The sequence below is a fragment of the Hyla sarda genome, chromosome 2 (genome assembly GCF_029499605.1).
Source record: "Hyla sarda isolate aHylSar1 chromosome 2, aHylSar1.hap1, whole genome shotgun sequence".
NCBI lineage: Eukaryota > Metazoa > Chordata > Amphibia > Anura > Hylidae > Hyla > Hyla sarda.
The window spans coordinates 322,373,414-322,392,043 of NC_079190.1; the positions used below are offsets into that span (position 1 = coordinate 322,373,414).

General features: G+C 44.3%; 1 protein-coding gene and 1 long non-coding RNA gene across 2 annotated transcripts in view; one reads left to right on the plus strand and one right to left on the minus strand.

Annotated features, from left to right (window-relative positions):
- The first annotated feature begins 1,582 nt into the window (after positions 1-1,582).
- Positions 1,583-18,580, plus strand: LOC130357923 (triggering receptor expressed on myeloid cells 2-like). The gene is made up of 4 exons (XM_056560677.1): positions 1,583-1,664; positions 2,263-2,659; positions 2,745-2,858; positions 18,363-18,580. The coding sequence occupies exons 1-4, from the start codon at positions 1,622-1,624 to the stop codon at positions 18,520-18,522; spliced, it is 714 nt and encodes a 237-aa protein (XP_056416652.1). The 5' UTR covers positions 1,583-1,621; the 3' UTR covers positions 18,523-18,580.
- The window catches only part of LOC130357924 (uncharacterized), a 102,536-nt gene continuing 86,580 nt past the window's right edge, over positions 2,675-18,630 (minus strand). The window contains exon 3 of the long non-coding RNA XR_008889327.1: positions 2,675-2,831. This is a non-coding gene — a long non-coding RNA (uncharacterized LOC130357924). The remainder of the gene's footprint in view (positions 2,832-18,630) is intronic.

Sequence of the window (18,630 nt, forward strand, 5' to 3'; positions counted from 1 at the left end):
TATACTTTACTCAGAATAAACAGTATAAATTAGTATAAAACATAGAATAATAAAGACAAAATAAAATGGCAAGTTCCCTGTGGGCTGAAACAGGCACCTGAGGTAACATATACCAAAGAGGACAGGCAGTGTAGTATGTTCTGTACCGGGTAACCACACACATAGATCTACACTAGAACTGAGCTAGAGTAGACATCAGGCATAGCAAATGCCAATTGCTGGTGTAAGTTATGATAAATCTGCCATACCCAGCCCCCTACCATTAAGATCTGTCATTAAGATCTAAAGGGGGAGTAGATACATTTAGCCTTAAAGGGGTTGTGCGCTGCCCTTCCTTTCGGAGCTCCGCACGCAGCGTCCGGAAGTTCATTACTCCGAACGCTGTGTGCGAGCTCCCGTGTTCGTGGCTGCCGGGCGTGACGTCACGCCCGGCCCCCTTGTGACGTCACGCCCGCCCCCTCAACGAAACTCTATGGGAAGGGGGCGCGACCGCTGTCACGCCCCCTTCCCATAGACTTTGGTAGAGGGGGCGGACGTGACATCACGAGGGGGCCGGGCGTGACATCGTGCCCGGCGGCCGCAAACACGGAAGCCCGCACACAGCGTTCGGAGTAATGAATTTCCGGACGCTGCGTGCGGAGCTCCGAAAGGCAGGGCAGCGCACAACCCCTTTGATAAATGACCACATTTCTCTTGGTCATCTTTAATATGTTTTTTACACCTTGATTGGAATCACCTGTAGTAAGTTTAGTTGATTATACATGATTTGGAAAGAAATACCCAATCTATATACAGTCTTACAATTCATATCAGAGCATAAACCAAGCCATCGGGTGGAAAGAACTGCCTGTGGAGCTCGGAGACAGGATAGTAGGCATCATACCCCAAAGAGACTGCAATGACTGCAAAAGATGTTTTAACTTTAAAGGGGTACTCCATTGGAAAATATATTTTTTTTTTAAATCTACTGGTGCCAGAAAGTTAAAATGAACAGAGGTGTCAGCAGAGAGCATTGTGGTCAGGCAGAAAGGAAATTCAAAAAGAAAAGTACTTCCTGTGTATCATAACAGCAGCTGATAAGTACTGGAATGATTAAGAATTTTTAATAGAAGTAATTTACAAATCTGTTTAACTTTCTGGCACCAGTTGATTTAAAAAAATTGTTTTCCAGTGGAGCACCCCTTTAAAGAACTGATCAAAGGCTGTGAATACTTATGTCAATGCAATATTTTAGTTTTTCATTTTTTAATAAATTCGGAAAAATTTGGAAAATTCTGTTTTTGCCTTCTTATTATGGGATACTAAGTGCAGAATGTTAAGGGGAAAGCTTGATTTTTTTTATTTTAGCAGCAATATACTGTAACAAAATGTAAAAAAAAAAAAAAATTGAAAGGATCTAAAAAACCTTCAAAATGCATTGTATTCCTATTGTGTATTGGGATAATGTTAGCACACATCACATGATCTATATATAAGCATTTAATTAAAAATACCAGCAGCTGGATAGATTACACAATCACCGGTACAAAGGCTGTGTCATTTGTTTTTGCAACTTCATTGTCTATGTGAAAAGGTTCAAGAAAGAGGAACTTCTGGATTTGTATCACTACATCTTTCAAGAATGGACAAATACTTCTCACTCATCTTCACTATGATTTTAATGGGTAAGATTCCACCTTTAAAATTACTAGATGAATAATTTTTTTTTTATTAGTAACGTGAATAATTGCAGCTAATTTTACGTTGTAAAATGTCTGTGTTGTATAAAGATTTTCAGCCACTGCTTATTTTATGTATTCAGTCTTTATCCTTTACATTTTTTTTTACATAGGGACAGACATTTCACAAGTAGCTATTCAAGTGGTTTCAATTGCCAAGGTTGATCATCATCTTTTTCAATGTATGATTTATAAACTGATATTTTACTGGCTGGCTATAAATAGATTTTGTAAAAAGTAATAATACACTAGTTAACTTTACCTTTAATTCGGCAGTTGTCAATGATTTTTATAGTTATACTGACTGAAAAAAGAAACATTGATCAAGTTCAAATATTGTCAAATTATAAATCATTAATTGCTAGATATACCTGATATAAAGCGGTGCAAGTTAAATGCTATATACTTTAGGTTAAATGATGCCCTGCACGTGAACTTTTGTTTTAATTTTATCTGTTAAAACAAACCCTTAAAACCCTCTCTAAATCTTTCATGTCAGACAATTTCCAACGAGCTGGACTAAAAAAGTTTCTGTCTTTATTAGGTATGTCAGGCTGGTGTATGGCAAAAGATATCATGGTGTATTCAGGACAGCTAGGAGAAACACTTAATATTGTTTGTCCATATCAGCAACGCGTAGATCGTTGGAAGAAGAAGGTATGGTGTAAGGAAGATGATGTCGGTTTTTGTCAGCTTGTTGTTAGTGTTCAACCCTACTGGATGAAGTTCACCAAAAGAATAAATGGGAACACTGATATTTCTGACAATCATCATGAGGGTTTTATCACAATCAATATGACAAATCTACAAAAATCCGATGCTGGTGTTTACCAGTGTAGAACGGTTACATTTGGAGATGTTAGCACTCTACAATGGATCCAAATACAAGTGCATGAAAACCATATGGATGGAAATGTTTCGGCACAGTACAGCATATCTGGGTAAAATGGCTGTGCTTTAACAAAGTTTATTATTTCCATATTATATCAGACAGTTGACTTAATTATGTGTTCTGTTGTTAAAAAGGTCACCAAGTGAAACACAAATTCCTGTAATGCTGGTTGTTACTGGAAGCTTCCTCATCTCATTCAAGTTACTTCTTCTGGGACTCCTCTACATTTGGTGGAAAAGACATAAAGCGTAAGAATCCTTTAAATGTTGTTAAAATTAAACAAGAAAGCTTTATTGATGAACGTCATCTTATCTCATCATTAGCACAGACAGTTCTCAATATACTGTAGTTAGAAGAATTGAATGGTTAAAAGAGATTTTAATTTAAATAAAATAAAATAAAAATATTCAAAGCATTTAAAGGGGTATTCCAGGCAAAACCTGTTTTTTTTTTTTATATATATATATATATATATATATATATATATATCAACTGGCTCCGGAAAGTTAAACAGATTTGTAAATTATTTCTATTAAAAAATCTTAATCCTTCCAATAGTTATTAGCTTCTGAAGTTTTCTGTCTAACTGCTCAATGATGATGTCACGTCCCGGGAGCTGTGCATGATGGGAAAATATCCCCATAGGAACTGCACAGCTCCCGGGACGTGAGTCATCAGAGAGCAGTTAGACAGAAAACAACAACTCAGGAGCTAATAACTATTGGAAGGATAAAGATTTTTTAATAGAAGTAATTTACAAATCTGTTTAACTTTCCAGAGCCAGTTGATATATAAAAAAAAGTTTTGGCCTGGAATACCCCTTTAAAATAGAAAAAGAGCAAAAGCCAAATTACAAAAGTGTCTAACAGGCAAACCTCTGCACAACAAACAAAACAGACATCTCAGGTCACTTCCACGTATGAGAATGCCTTTGAAACCCCTAAGCGTGAAATAAGAGTACAGTGCATGCATAAAGAAAAATGATAAAAATTAGTATGCAAATAGAAAGACATAACATTTTGACAAATTAAAAGACCAAAAACAAGAAATGACAGTTAAGTGCTACAGTAAATGAATTAAATATGGATAGAATTACTGCGGTTTAAGTTGCTTGTCATATACATTAAAAACCCACATGTATTACTGCCTAATTATGCAACTACCTCAGGGTTACATGAAAGAATGCATAAACAAGTGCTGTCTCTATCTCTCTGTAGTTTGTAAGGCTGTAAAAAGACAAATGTCCATCTAGTTCAGCCTAAGAGCCTATAGTGTTGATCCAGAGGAATTCAAAAATCCTATGAGGTGGAAACCAATGGGGGAGATTTATCAGAGACTTTGCAGAGGAAAATTGGAACAGTTGCGCATACAGGGCCGTTTGAAGCAAAATAGACTGTAGCTGTATGGCACTTAACTGGGGGCGGGGACATCCTGAGTTCCTGGCAACTAAAATAGGAGCCGGAGGCCGAGCTGCTTTAGTCTCTGCCTCCCGCTCCAGACTCTCGCACTGCTGGCCTGGCTGGCCGACAGGATGAGCTGCCGAACCATGATAGGGTCACCAGCTTTGCTTGGGGCCCAGGGCCAGCTCGGGGCCCCAAGCAATTGCTTGGTTTGCCTGTCCTGTAGCGATGGGCCTGTGCACATATCAACCAATCATATTTCTTTCATTTTTTAGAGGCCTTTTTAAAAATGAAAAAAGTGATCTGGTTGTTATGGGCAACTGGTCAACTTTTCCCTTTCCACATTTTTTGATAAATCTCCCCAAATTTTCCTTATTTTAGCAGTAAAAATTCCTAACTGACTCCATGTCTGGCAATCAGAATAAAACCCTGGATTAATGTCCCATCTCGAGGATCTAGTCACTATAACCTGTAATATTATTACTCTCCGGATTTTGATCTTTTATTGAGTTCACCATGACGACTTCCTCTGGCAGAGAGTTCCATAGTCTCACCGTTCTTACAGTAAAGAATTCACTTCTGTGCTGGTGTAGAAACTTTCTTTTTTCTATAAAGAATGCCCCCTTGTTACAGATACAGTTCTAGGTATAAATAGGTCACGGGACAGATCTCTAATATAACCCTGATATATTTATATATACTTATTTGGCCACCCCTACCTAGCTGTCTTTTTTTCTAAACTAAATAACCCTAATTCTGATCTTTCTGGGTACCATTGAGTCCCATTGAATTCAATTGGATTGTTACGCCTAGCGCTTCGGGTCCCCGCTCCTCCCCGGAGCGCTCACGGCGTCTCTCTCCCCGCAGCGCCCCGGTCAGTCCCGCTGACCGGGAGCGCTGCACTGTCATGGCCGTCGGGGATGCGATTCGCACAGCGGGACGCGCCCGCTCGCGAATCGCATCCCAGGTCACTTACCCGTCCCGGTCCCCTGCTGTCATGTGCTGGCGCGCGCGGCTCCGCTCTCTAGGGCGCGCGCGCGCCAGCTCTCTGAGACTTAAAGGGCCAATGCACCAATGATTGGTGCCTGGCCCAATTAGCTTAATTGGCTCCCACCTGCTCCCAGACTATATCTACTCACTGCCCCTGCACTCCCTTGCCGGATCTTGTTGCCTTGTGCCAGTGAAAGCGTTTAGTGTGTCCAAAGCCTGTGTTACCTGAACTTCTGCTATCCATCTTGACTACGAACCTTGCCGCCTGCCCCGACCTTCTGCTACGTCTGACCTTGCCTCTGCCTAGTCCTTCTGTCCCACGCCTTCTCAGCAGTCAGCGAGGTTGAGCCGTTGCTAGTGGATACGACCTGGTTGCTACTGCCGCAGCAAGACCATCCCGCTTTGCGGCGGGCTCTGGTGAACACCAGTAGCCTCTTAGAACCGGTCCACTAGCACGGTCCACGCCAATCCCTCGTTGACACAGAGGATCTACTACCTGTGAGCCGAATCGTGACAGTAGATCCGGCCATGGATCCCGCTGAGGTGCCGCTGCCAAGTCTCGCTGACCTTCCCACGGTGGTCGCTCAGCAATCGCAGCAGATTGCCCAACAAGGACAGCAGCTGTCGCAGTTGACCGCCATGTTACAGCAACTTTTGCCTCTGCTACAGCAGCAACCATCTCCTCCGCCAGCTCCTGCACCTCCTCCACAGCGAGTGGCCGCTCCTAGCCTCCGCTTGTCCCTGCCGGACAAATTTGATGGGGACTCTAAACTCTGCCGTGGATTTTTGTCTCAGTGTTCCCTGCATATGGAGATGTTGTCGGACTTGTTTCCTACAGAACGGTCTAAGGTGGCGTTCGTAGTAAGCCTTCTTTCAGGAAAGGCCTTGTCTTGGGCCACACCGCTCTGGGACCGCAATGATCCTGCCACAGCCACAGTCCAGTCCTTCTTCGCTGAAGTCCGGAGTGTCTTCGAGGAGCCAGCCCGAGCTTCTTCTGCCGAGACTGCCCTGCTGAACCTGGTCCAGGGTAATTCTTCAGTGGGCGAGTACGCCATCCAATTTCGTACTCTTGCTTCCGAGTTATCATGGAATAACGAGGCTCTCTGCGCGACCTTTAAAAAAGGCCTATCCAGTCGCATCAAGGATGTGCTGGCCGCACGAGAGATTCCTGCCAACCTGCAAGAACTTATCCATTTGGCCACCCGCATTGACATGCGTTTTTCTGAGAGACATCAGGAGCTCCGCAAGGAAAAAGACTTAGATCTCTGGGCACCTCTCCCACAGCATCCTTTGCAGTCTACGCCTGGGCCTCCCGCCGAGGAGGCCATGCAAGTGGATCGGTCTCGCCTGACCCAGGAAGAGAGGAATCGCCGTAGGGAAGAAAATCTCTGTCTGTACTGTGCCAGTACCGAGCATTTCTTGGTGGATTGCCCTATCCGTCCTCCACGTCTGGGAAACGCACGCACGCACCCAGCTCACGTGGGTGTGGCGTCTCTTGGTTCTAAGTCTGCTTCTCCACGTCTCACGGTGCCCGTGCGGATTTCTCCTTCAGCCAACTCCTCCCTCTCAGCCGTGGCCTGCTTGGACTCTGGTGCCTCTGGGAATTTTATTTTGGAGTCGTTTGTGAATAAATTCCGCATCCCGGTGACCCGTCTCGTCAAGCCGCTCTACATTTCCGCGGTCAACGGAGTCAGATTGGATTGCACCGTGCGTTACCGCACAGAACCCCTCCTGATGTGTATTGGACCCCACCACGAAAGGATTGAGTTATTCGTCCTTCCCAACTGTACCTCTGAGGTCCTCCTCGATCTGCCATGGCTCCGGCTTCATTCTCCCACCCTTGATTGGACCACCGGGGAGATCAAGAACTGGGACTCTGCCTGCCATAGGAAGTGCCTCTCCCCCCCTCCCAGTCCCGTCAGGCAAACCTCAGTGCCTCCTCATGGCCCCCGTCCTGGTGTCACACTGCCCCGTGCCAGGCTTCGCCCTCTGCCCTCCCTCCCCATTCCCACTCCTGCTGTACTGCCTGCCGTTGAGGAACCCTCCATTCTTTCCCGGTGTCCTCATCCCAGGGGAGGCAGTTACCGGACAAAGAAAAGGGGAGACCTAGGGGGGGGGGGTACTGTTACGCCTAGCGCTCCGGGTCCCCGCTCCTCCCCGGAGCGCTCACGGCATCTCTCTCCCCGCAGCGCCCCGGTCAGTCCCGCTGACCGGGAGCGCTGCACTGTCATGGCCGTCGGGGATGCGATTCGCACAGCGGGACGCGCCCGCTCGCGAATCGCATCCCAGGTCACTTACCCGTCCCGGTCCCCTGCTGTCATGTGCTGGCGCGCGCGGCTCCGCTCTCTAGGGCGCGCGCGCGCCAGCTCTCTGAGACTTAAAGGGCCAGTGCACCAATGATTGGCTCCCACCTGCTCCCAGACTATATCTACTCACTGCCCCTGCACTCCCTTGCCGGATCTTGTTGCCTTGTGCCAGTGAAAGCGTTTAGTGTGTCCAAAGCCTGTGTTACCTGAACTTCTGCTATCCATCTTGACTACGAACCTTGCCGCCTGCCCCGACCTTCTGCTACGTCTGACCTTGCCTCTGCCTAGTCCTTCTGTCCCACGCCTTCTCAGCAGTCAGCGAGGTTGAGCCGTTGCTAGTGGATACGACCTGGTTGCTACTGCCGCAGCAAGACCATCCCGCTTTGCGGCGGGCTCTGGTGAACACCAGTAGCCTCTTAGAACCGGTCCACTAGCACGGTCCACGCCAATCCCTCGTTGACACAGAGGATCCACTACCTGTGAGCCGAATCGTGACATGGATTCTGCTGGGCTGTGCTTGTTTCTGCAGACTCTGCACGGAATGCATTGCTGTCTATGCCATGTCAGGCCGGCGCCCGCAGCCTGCAGAATGTCAGCATGTAGATTTTCCATGGGGACATTCTGAAATATGCACATAGCCTTACTTTCTTTGGCAATTAATCTCTCTGTCTCAAATTTTGCTGCTTTTATTTGTTATTTTACATATTTTCTTTTCTTTGTGAAATGATTTTTATAAAAATATTTAAAATATACAAATGTTAACAAATAAAGTGCATATAATAATAGTGACACACAGAAAAAAAAATTACATCCAAAATTAAATGGGCACTGACAGATATATGTTGTACATCTTGGCAAAACAATAGCTTTTCTAATATTCTTCTTTAAAAAAATTTCACATTTTATTAAAGAAAACTGACTTTGAAAATCCTACCGCTAGGGGTCCCCATACCTCCTGGGACACTGATGAGTCCCACAGCAGCCTGAGGATGTCTAAGGATTATGGACACGAGATGCTGTAACACAGAGTTTTACCAAACATGTGCCTCCAGCTGTTGCAAAACTACAACTTTAAGCATGCCTGGACGGTCAAAGGATGTCTGGGCATGCTGGGAGTTGTAGTTTTGCAAAAGCTGTAGGCACACAGTTGTAAAAAGAGTTATCTAAACACTGTACCTCAAACTTTTGCAAAACTACAAGTCTGACACACAAGGATGATAATGGAAGATGTAAGTTATACACTCACCATATTTTCTTTGGTGGTACAGGCAATCTCTAATAATCATTGTGTGTGTACATGCTGTACAAACACAATGATTATTGGAGATTGCCTGTACCACCAAAGACAATATGGCGAGTGTATAACATGTAACCAAAGAGGAAAGGGATACAGAGCAGGGCTGGCAGGCTCCCGAGAGCAGTAAGTCAGCATAGTGAGGGAGGGGAAGGAGTCAGCACAGTGCAGGTAAGGGAAGGACACGCATCTCCCTTTGACAAGATGGAAAAGACATCCTATATACACACTAGAACACCAATTTTATACATAAGTAATAAACTTTATTGAGAACATCATTTAATAAAAACAGTTAAAAAGGACAGTATAGCCAGACAAAAAGGAGTTGGTAAGGCAGGTAGTATATCATTAGTTAGTATAAATGCAAAAATGCAAAACATGACATAGTTATTCCTAACTAGAGAGTAGGGCCACCAGTATAACAAAAATGATAAGTTACACATGACAGTCATGTAAAAATTGCACCGAAAAACAAAACTAACCTAAGTAAGGAGGTCACTGAATAAGTAGCCTCCAGCGAGTGGTCAGGAGAAAGGGGAAAAGCAAGTAATGGTGTGCAAATGGAGCACAGAATATCAGCATTACCATGAGGCTTCCCCACTCACAGAGCACAGGCTGGGAGACATAGACAGTGTACCTACCTACACAACACCAGTACCCCAACGTCGTTTCGCCGTTTGGCTGAAGGCAGCATCGTGTGTACATGCTGCCTTCAACATGCGATGGCCTCTGAGAGGCCATCGTATGTTGAAATTATCGTATGTCGGGGCCATCGTAGGTCGGGGGGTCACTGTATATAATATTAATGTGGGCAAGAGTCAAGCTTTGCCTGTTAATTTATTGTCCTCTATACTTCACGCTCTTCGCATGACCTTTCTTTTAAGTGTACACTGACAGTCAAAACTTTTTATACATTGTATATTTTGGCAAAAAATTTACCATTCTAATATAAATTCATGAATTATAAAAATATACCATCCAGAACATAATCCTGTCCAGGTTTACTAAGTCTATCTTGGATGCGGCTCTGAAATCCCACAAATATCTGTTAATTCCTTTACTCCATAATCTTCAGGTACGATATAGCTGTAAATCAAAAGTTACTATTCTGATGCTGGCTGCCCACATTTTTCACTATGCTGATATCGTGGACCAGCTTTGCCTTTCCCTTTTTTACTTTACCTTTCTCCTCCTCTGGGAGAAGCTTTGTCTTTCATCCTTGGCAATGTTGTTCTACTTCAATGTTCAGGCCCTTTCCCTGGCCCTTCAAACTACTAGGCAAACAATTCCTGAGCACGCAAGGCCTTCTGATTATATTTGATATCTTGATCTCTATAGTTGGTTCTTCCCCCTCTCAGCATTCATACATAACAAGATAGGAAACCTACTTGGTTCGTTCTCTCCTCTTGAGTACTTCTTCAGCCAAGTCATCCTCTTCCTTTTATAAAAAAAACCTAAACAATATAATATACTCTTTTATTTGTATCATAGTCCAGTGACCTTGCATAGACTTTTCCTCAAGTCTCTCTGCTTTGCTGGAGGTTCCTCAACTGCCTGGGTTCCCTTCCTCACACTTTTTGGGACTGTGGATATCAGTTATGGCGGGCAGTCCAGGCCCTACTGATGGAGGTCCTGGGGGGGATGGTTTATTTCGACTCGACTATTTATCTTTGGACTAAACCCTATAGAGCGCTTAGTATATATGCTTCCAGGCTTTCTTTACAAATAATGATGGATACTAAATGCATGATAGTCTCTTGGTGGAAGCAACATTACCCTCCTATGCCTTAGGCACTTTCTACTAGAATTGCCAATGTCCTTTATATGCAGAGGTGCTGTATACTTTGTAATAGTCAATAATGAGGCCCCTGTCCAACGACCTGAACCTCACCCCCACCCCACCTGTGAATTTAAGAATGGCAGTGCATACAGTATATGCATCGCACCAGGGACGCACGCAGGAGTTTCTTCAGGGTTTAAAATAATACCACCACACCAGGACAACATATTACTAATGCAAGGACTAATACCATTATGCATGATTGCTCCACACTATGACCACTACCATTTCCACTATATATACAGTGGTCCCTCAACATACGATGGTAATTTGTTCCAAATGAGCCATCGTTTGTCGAATCCATCGTATGTTGAGGGATTCGTGCAATGTTAAGTATGGGAAGCTGTACTCACCTGTCCCCGCCGCTCCGGACCGCGTCCCGCCGCTCCCGATGTTGTCCCCGCCGCTCCCGATGATGACCCCGGGCCTCCGCTGGGCTCTCCTGGTCTACTCCGGTCCTCTGCTGTCTTCCGCAAGGCCTTACTGGGCCTGCATAGTGACGTCATTACGCCGCTGCATACGCCGTTCCTATTGGATGACGGGACGGCGTGCGCAACAGCATAGTGACGTCACCAGAGAGGGCCGAGAAGACACCGGAGGAACAGCACTGGACCCGGAGGGCACCCAGAGCATCGTGGAGGGGTAAGTAATACTCACCGCACCACACGGGGAACATTAAGCTGCTATCCGGCAGCAGCTTAAGCATTTTGCGCTGCCGGATATCACTTAATGCGATGGCCCCAACATAAAAAAGCATCGTATGTCGATGCTGACATCGACATACGATGGCCTCTGAGAGGCCATCGTATGTCGATTTGATCATATGTCGGGGCCATCGTAGGTCGGGGGGTCACTGTAGTAACATACTGATATTGAATAAAACCTTTATACACAGACCAATCTTTCTTGATCTGGCTCAGTCCATAATGACAATATCTTCCAGCTACAATTTCTTCCAGCCACAATTTCTCCACAGAACCTGCCAGACAAACGTTTTAGGCTCTTCTCTTTTCCAGCACCTACAGTGCTCTATGAAGTAATAATAACCTCCTTGGTGTCCTACACAGTAGAGTGGGTAGATAAGTGGGTTGGGGGAACAGTAGGCAGGTCCCCCAAATTAAGTAGTTAGGTCACGCCAGTAGGTAGACAGGTCCCTTCACCTTGTTTCCCCTATGATACAGGTGTCCTGGGTAGGTAGATGCCACCTGTAGGTAGCCTCCTGTATATAGTTCCATTCCCCTGCATAGAGTTGCAGCCCCCCATATATAGTAGTAGCAACCCCGGCCATATAGTAGTAGCAGCAGCCCCCAGCATATAGAAGGAGCAGTCCCCCTTTAGGTAGTAATAGCAGCAGCCCCTTTATTTAGTAGTAGTAATAGTAGTAGTAGCCATTTAGGTAGTAGTAGTAGTCCCCTTTAGGTAGTAGTGGTACAGGCCCCCTTTAGGAAGTAGTAGTAGCAGCAGCACCCTTAAGTTAGTAGTAGTAGTAGTAGTAGCCCACTTTAGGTAGTAGTAGCAGCAGCCTCCTTTAGGCAGAAGTAGTTGGAGCAGCCCCTTTAGGCAGTATTAACTGCAGCCCCCTTTAGGCAGTAGTAGCAGTTGTCTCCTTTAGGCAGTAGAAGCAGCATCAGCCCCTTTAGATGATACTAGCAGCAGCAGCCCCCTTTAGGTGGTAGTAGTAGCAGCCCCCTTTAGGCAGTAGTAGTAGCAACAGACACATTTAGTTAGTAGAAGAAGCAGCAGCCCCTTTTAAGTATTAGTAGTAACAGTCCCCTTTAAGTAGTAGCAGCCCCTTTTAGGCAGTTATAGTAGCCCCTTTAGGTAATATTAGTTAGCCCTCTCTAGGTAATAGTTAGCCCTCTCTAGGTAATAGTAGTAGAAGCCCCCTTTAGGTAGCTATAGCAGCCCCCTTTAGATGGTAGCAATAGTAATAGCAGCCCCTTCAGGTGGTAGTAATAGCAGTCCCCTTTACACAGTGGTAGTAGTGGCAGCCTCTCTTGATAAAAGTTAAAAAAAAAAAAAAAGCAAGGCTTCTCTTCTGTCCTCTCCTCAAGTCTGTGCTCTGGTGTATGATGACGTCACTCATGCACCGGAGCACAGAAGAAGGACGTTCCTCTTGTGGCAGGCGGCCACAAGAGTGATTGACAGAGAGAAGCCAGCAAACAGCAGAGTGCCGCATTTAATTATACGCTTATAGTTAAATGTGTTCCCAAACCCAGAACGGTAGAGTGCCGATATATACATTGTACACATCGTCACTCACTTAGGGGGGGCAAGATATGCGGCTGCAGGTCCCCTAGAGTGTAAGGCCTTAGGTGGCTGTCAAACTGGCTGAATGGTAGAGCTCCCTGTGGTCATATAAAGCACCTCACTGCTTTCTCTGATATCCTTTTAGAATGCTTTCATGCTGTGTGGTCCCCATGGGATCCTATGTGAACAGTCCCTGAAAAGATCATAGTATAACTGCCTGGAGGTGGGAGTGTGGGGCACCCTAAATGTTTTCTTTTTTCCTTTGTGTCAGTCCCCCTTCGGTTCCTCAGCTTTCATGTTTGTCCCCTCATCTTGTTTTTGTTTTACTTGGAGACCTTTTGTTTGTGCTTACTCTCTGAAGTTTATACGTTCTTCATTATTATGGTTTGGAAATATGGATGTACCCTGTATGAGCTCCCATGTTCTTCAGCATGTGTTGTAACACAATTTCTTACTGGTCTGATTATGGAGAAATTGTTCCTAACTGCTATGGCACTGCTTAATTCTTGTTGTGGGCCTGAGGTTTGCACCTAACCACCTGTGCACTACACTGCCAAAGGCTCAAACCAATACTCCGTGCTCCTTTTGCTTTCTACTTTTTTCTGCCTTTGACACAATCGACCAATCCATCCTGCTACAAACTCTCTTAACCCAAGGCACCATAATTTTAGCCCTCTCCTTAATCTTCTCTCTTCAAATACCACACATTCAGTGTCTCCCACATACATGCCACCTCCCCACCTAGCCCTCTCACTGAGTCCCCTAAGGCTCTGTCCTGGGTTCCCTACTCTTCTCCATCTATACTCCCGGCCTAGGACAGATAATAGAATTCCATGGCTACAAGTACCACTTTTATGCTGACATCACTAAAATGTACCTCTCTTGTGTCAGTTATATTTTCTTCTTCTTCTCCCAATTTCGCAAACTCTACATAGAGAAAAAAGAATTCATCTTTTTTACCCCATCCCGATCCACTACCCCTTCACCCGATGTATCAATCACAGTCAATGGCTCCACTCTCTCCCCAGTCCCACGAGTCTGCTGCTTTGCCCTTACTACCTCTTGCCATCTTCACCTTGAAAACATTTCCCGCAGCCTCTCATTCGTCAAACTTTGACTCAACAGAACAATTGATACATGCCCTCCTCATCTCCCACTTGAACTACTGCAACATTCATCTCTGTGGCCTTCCTTCTAGCAAACACTTTTGCTACCTTCTAGTTTTTCCTCAACTCTACTGCACAACTAATATACCTCTTACATCGCTTCTCCGATGCTTCTCCCCCTTTTGCCAATCCTTTTACTGAATACCTGTTGCCCAACAAATTTACTTTAAACTGTTCAAGATGACATACAAAGCTTTTGTATTGTATCCCTTATCACATGAAAAGCACCATCTAACCAAGGGCACTATGTAAATAAAAAATAATAAGGGTGCATGCACACCACGTTTTTGCAATACAGTTCCCGTATCAAGGTTTTTGATGAAAAACGGATTTTTCCGTATACGGTTTGAAAAATTATGTCTGGTTGCATCCATTTCTTAAGAAAAAACTGTATACGTTTTTAACTTTTCACTCCATTTTGAATAAAGTTTCACTTGTTTGATTGAAATTCCAAGAAAAAGAACTGTGCAAAGTCAAAAACCGTATGGTGAAAACCGGATGGAACTGTACGCACATACGGTTCTGTACGGTTCCCATTGACTCCCATGTTAAAAAAAAATGTATAAGGTTTAATACGGTTTTTCACCTAGCCAAAAAAACGTGGTAGACTACGGTTTTGGGTACGGGTAAAAAAAAAAAAAAAAAACTGACAAAACCGTATAAGATGCAAAACGGACTAAACCGGATGAAGCGTTTGACATACAGTTTACAAATGTTAAGTCAATGCATACGGTTTTCTTTACGGTTCCATATGGTTTTTAACTTGAAACCGTATACGGGAACTGTATAGCAAAAACGTGGTGTACATGCACCCTAACAAAGACTAGAAAGTGACATTCAGATGTCAGGGTTAAAATATTTAGGGTAAACAACATGAAAGCAGGAATCTATCCTTTTTTTAATCAATTTTTCAGGCTACTGGGAATGGTGTGTGTGTGGGGGGGGGGGGCACTTTCTTGGCACACTTTAAGCCTTTTATTACCAATTGAACATTGTTTAAGCTACCATCATCTAAAACTGGCTTCTTGAACAGGACAATAAGTTAACTGTACTTTAGTGGCCTCCACAGTCACCAGATCTCAATCCAATAAAGTGTATTTGGGATGTGGTAAAACAGGAGATTCGTTTTATGGATGTTCAGCTGCCAATGAATTTTACTTCACAATGAGTGTATCTGATGTCAGAAGCAATATATTGAAGTTTTTTTCTCCTGTCTTTAATATGCAAGAATAGCTGTAATGTTTGTTCTTATTCTTACATTATAGGCATAACTTGCCTATCTACATGCAGATTCAGTGATTTTGTAGGTTAGGGAATGAAGACTCAAAGAAGTTGGGAGGGATTGAGGGGGGGGGGGGATGTTATTTTTTGTTTTGTATGGATGTGTGTGCGTGTAGTTGAGAGTGTCTTTTTTTGTGGTGCTCCATGCCCTTATATGAGGCCAAGCATATATACATTATAAGTAGGTAAGTAGGTCATTTCACAAGTCATGATGTACTATTTAAGCTGCTTTAATGCTGTCCTCTATGGCAAGAAAGACCAGTAACCACTCACCCCCCCCCCCCCCACACACACATAATAAAGTACAGGCGCATAATCTGACAGAAGTTTGGAGACCTTCACTAGAGCTCGTGTCATGCCAGCTATACAAGCTTATTGTTTAAAATCAAGTTGGCCACATCTGATTTACTATTGCAGGCCTCTCTAGGGTCCAACTATGCCCTCTTAGCCATTATTCCCCTAAATGTTTTTTTTTTTTTTTTGCTGAGGGTTAATGCAAAGATGAATTTGAACAATAATGGCAGCTTAATAATAGCTCTTCCCCTAACAGAGTGCGAAGCATTTAAAGCTGTGCTGTTTTGATTCGAGCGATTGCATCCTATTGTACTTTACTGTCTGCTAAATGGTCCTCCCTTGAAAATACCCTCACAGCTGTTAAGCACAGTTATGTTTCTGATCCTAATACAATGTCGGGCTGCCTGGATACATGCCATTGTCCCCTCTCCTCAGGATCCCGGTGCCTCCTGCTCAGACCCGCTGACCGGGAGCACGGGATTCCTTGTGTCAGGGACGCGGCTGCTGTGGCGGCTGGTCCCCACTCACGCGCCGCGTCCCGGTCTGCCTTACCTGGCGCCTTGTTCCCTGCGCCGACAGTCTCTGCTTTCCGGCGCACGCGGCCCTCTAGGGTGCGCGCGCCGCCTTCAGTAAATTTAAAGGGCCAGCGCACCATTGATTGGTGCGCTGGCTAATGGCCTCTGCTCCTTCCCTATAAAAGTTACCTGCCCCTTACTGCCCTTGCCGGATCTTTGTGCCTTGTGTCTCTGAGAAAGCGTTCCCTATAGCCTTGTACTGCCTTGCCTGTTTGCCAAACCCGTTGCTACTCGCCTGTGAACCCTTGCCGCCTGCCCTGACCTCTGCTGCGTCCGACTACGCCTTTGCCTGCTCCCTGTGTACCACGCCATATCAGCTGCCAGAGAGGTCGAGCTGGGGGACACGACCTGGTAGTTACCGCCGCAGCAAGTCCATCCCGCCTTGCGGCGGGCTCTGGAGAAGACCAGTAACTGCTTAGAACCGATCCCCCAGTACGACCCACGTCATCGCCTCTCTGGTCCAGAGGATCCACTATCCGTCCTGCCGGTTCGTGACAGCCATGGGGCTTAAACCTTGCACCTGACAGATTATACACAAAAAAGGTTTTGGCCCAAGAATGTGAGCTTAGTAGTAAGTAGTGAAAATTAGAGGGCTTTGTTTTTTTTATTTTTTTTGTTTTTTTTCAAGAATCGAGACTCCTCAGTACTGCTCTAACCAGTAACCAGGGAAAAGTAATTACTTATGTTAAGGGTATATGCTCTCATATTCTGCATAACTATATTCTTCTTAGTTCACTTCTTCTAATGAAGATTTGGCATCCTATTTAGAATCCCTCTGCCCACCCTCACTTAATGCTATAGTCCTTGCCTTAGCTCACCTATAACTGTGGAAAAGATTCACTATCGCAAAACACCAGGTCCGTATGGGTTTCAAGCGGTATAAGCTATATGTTGACCAACTTAACTCTAGACTTGCTTACTTTTTGACATATTTTGACCACACTAAAGTGGTCTTCCATAAAGCTGGAAGCCATTGGACTGCTGTAGTTCATAAAGATCTATTCATTGATTAAAATTGATGTTAAAAATTCGGCTAAGCATTTTCTGATATACAGATAGTAGTGATCGGCTCAACCAAATGAATCCTTCTCTCTGTCACGGATGATGCAGGGCAGCACCCAGTGGTACATTTGCAATAAGAAAGGATCCAGCAAATACAAATAAGTGCATTGAATGTGTCCCGTTTGTGCCATAAAAATCATATATACAGGTGGTATATACAGAGTCAAGCATTTTGGGTCTGTGCCACCCTTAGTCATACTCAGCCTTACTAATATGATTTATGGTGGCACACACCTGAAACGGGTAACGCTGTATACACCATCTGTGTCTGTGATTTGTATGAAATAAACAGGACACAACGTTGCACTTTTTTGCTCTAAATCCTTTCTTATTTCAAGCTTGTCCTTTGCTGATGACACATTCGTTTCAAGCATTATGAGGAAACACATATTAGTGAGGTTTTCCACAGTAGAGGCAGACCATGTGTTCCCCGTAGTGCACAGGCAAGTGTATTAAGGTTACCAAACTTAGAAAATATATTTTAACAGCCCTTTACTTCAGAGTGCTTTAATGCTTCTTGGTTGAACTTGATGGACATGTGTCTTTTTTCAACTGTACCATGTAATGAGTTTAAAGTACTTAGCTGAAAACGTCTTATCCCCTATCCAAAGGATAGGGGATGAGATGTTAGATCGCGGGGGTCCCGTATTAGATATCCGGGCCAGCAGCGGCGGTGTCCGATACACGGAAGCCTGCAGCTTCTGCGTTTGTGACATCACGCCACGCTCTCTCCATCCATGTCCATCCATGTCACCATAGACGTGAATGGAGGGGGCATGGTGGATGGCATAGCCATGCATCGGGCACAGAGCAGAGTTTGCTTTGTGCACTAAATGACAGGTGACGCAGTGGAGATTGCAGGAGTCACCAGCGGTGGGACCCCCATGATATAACATCTTATCCTTATCTTTTGGATAGGGGATAAGATGTTTTCAGCAGAGTACCACTCTAAGCAACACTGTCTAGGAATGACTGTTGAAAATAAGGCATCCAAATAAGGGAAAGAGACAAATATGAGAAAAAAGGAAATAAGGAAAGAAACTTGCTTGTCCAAAGCAGTGGACCTTAAACAAAAGGACAGATTTCAACTTGTCTGATGAGTCAAGATGTGAGATTTTTGGGTCATGATACATTTCCATTTAGTATCATTATTGAATATCAATGACTTAACATTTATATTAAAATTTGCCAAAATTAGAGAAAATACCTTCCATGTGTAGGTGTATCCAAACCTTTTACTGGTAATATATGTGTGTATATATCTTAATTTCTTAATTCCTATTATCTCTTTTAGCTCCTACTCAACCAGTGTGGACCTAGAACAGTTTTCTACTCCTTTATCTGCTGGATATTCCGATGCTGAACATTCCCTTCCCAATACCAGAGAGGATACAAATTATTGTCCACTGTATATTAATTATGTTTATATGGGGCACCTAAACCAAGGACATTGACAGCAATAAATAATCCTTACTAAATTCACTAACTTCTCATAAATCATCCACTTCCCAATTCCCCTGTGGTTATTGAACTATTAATATAGTTAAATAGAATTGATTATA

Coding starts and splice junctions, on each gene's coding strand:
- LOC130357923 (XM_056560677.1), top strand. CDS start 1,622: ATGGACAAATACTTCTCACTCATCTTCACTATGATTTTAATGG. Junction 1,665..2,262: donor CTTCACTATGATTTTAATGG/GTAAGATTCCAC, acceptor TGTCTTTATTAG/GTATGTCAGGCTGGTGTATG. Junction 2,859..18,362: donor TGGTGGAAAAGACATAAAGC/GTAAGAATCCTT, acceptor TATCTCTTTTAG/CTCCTACTCAACCAGTGTGG.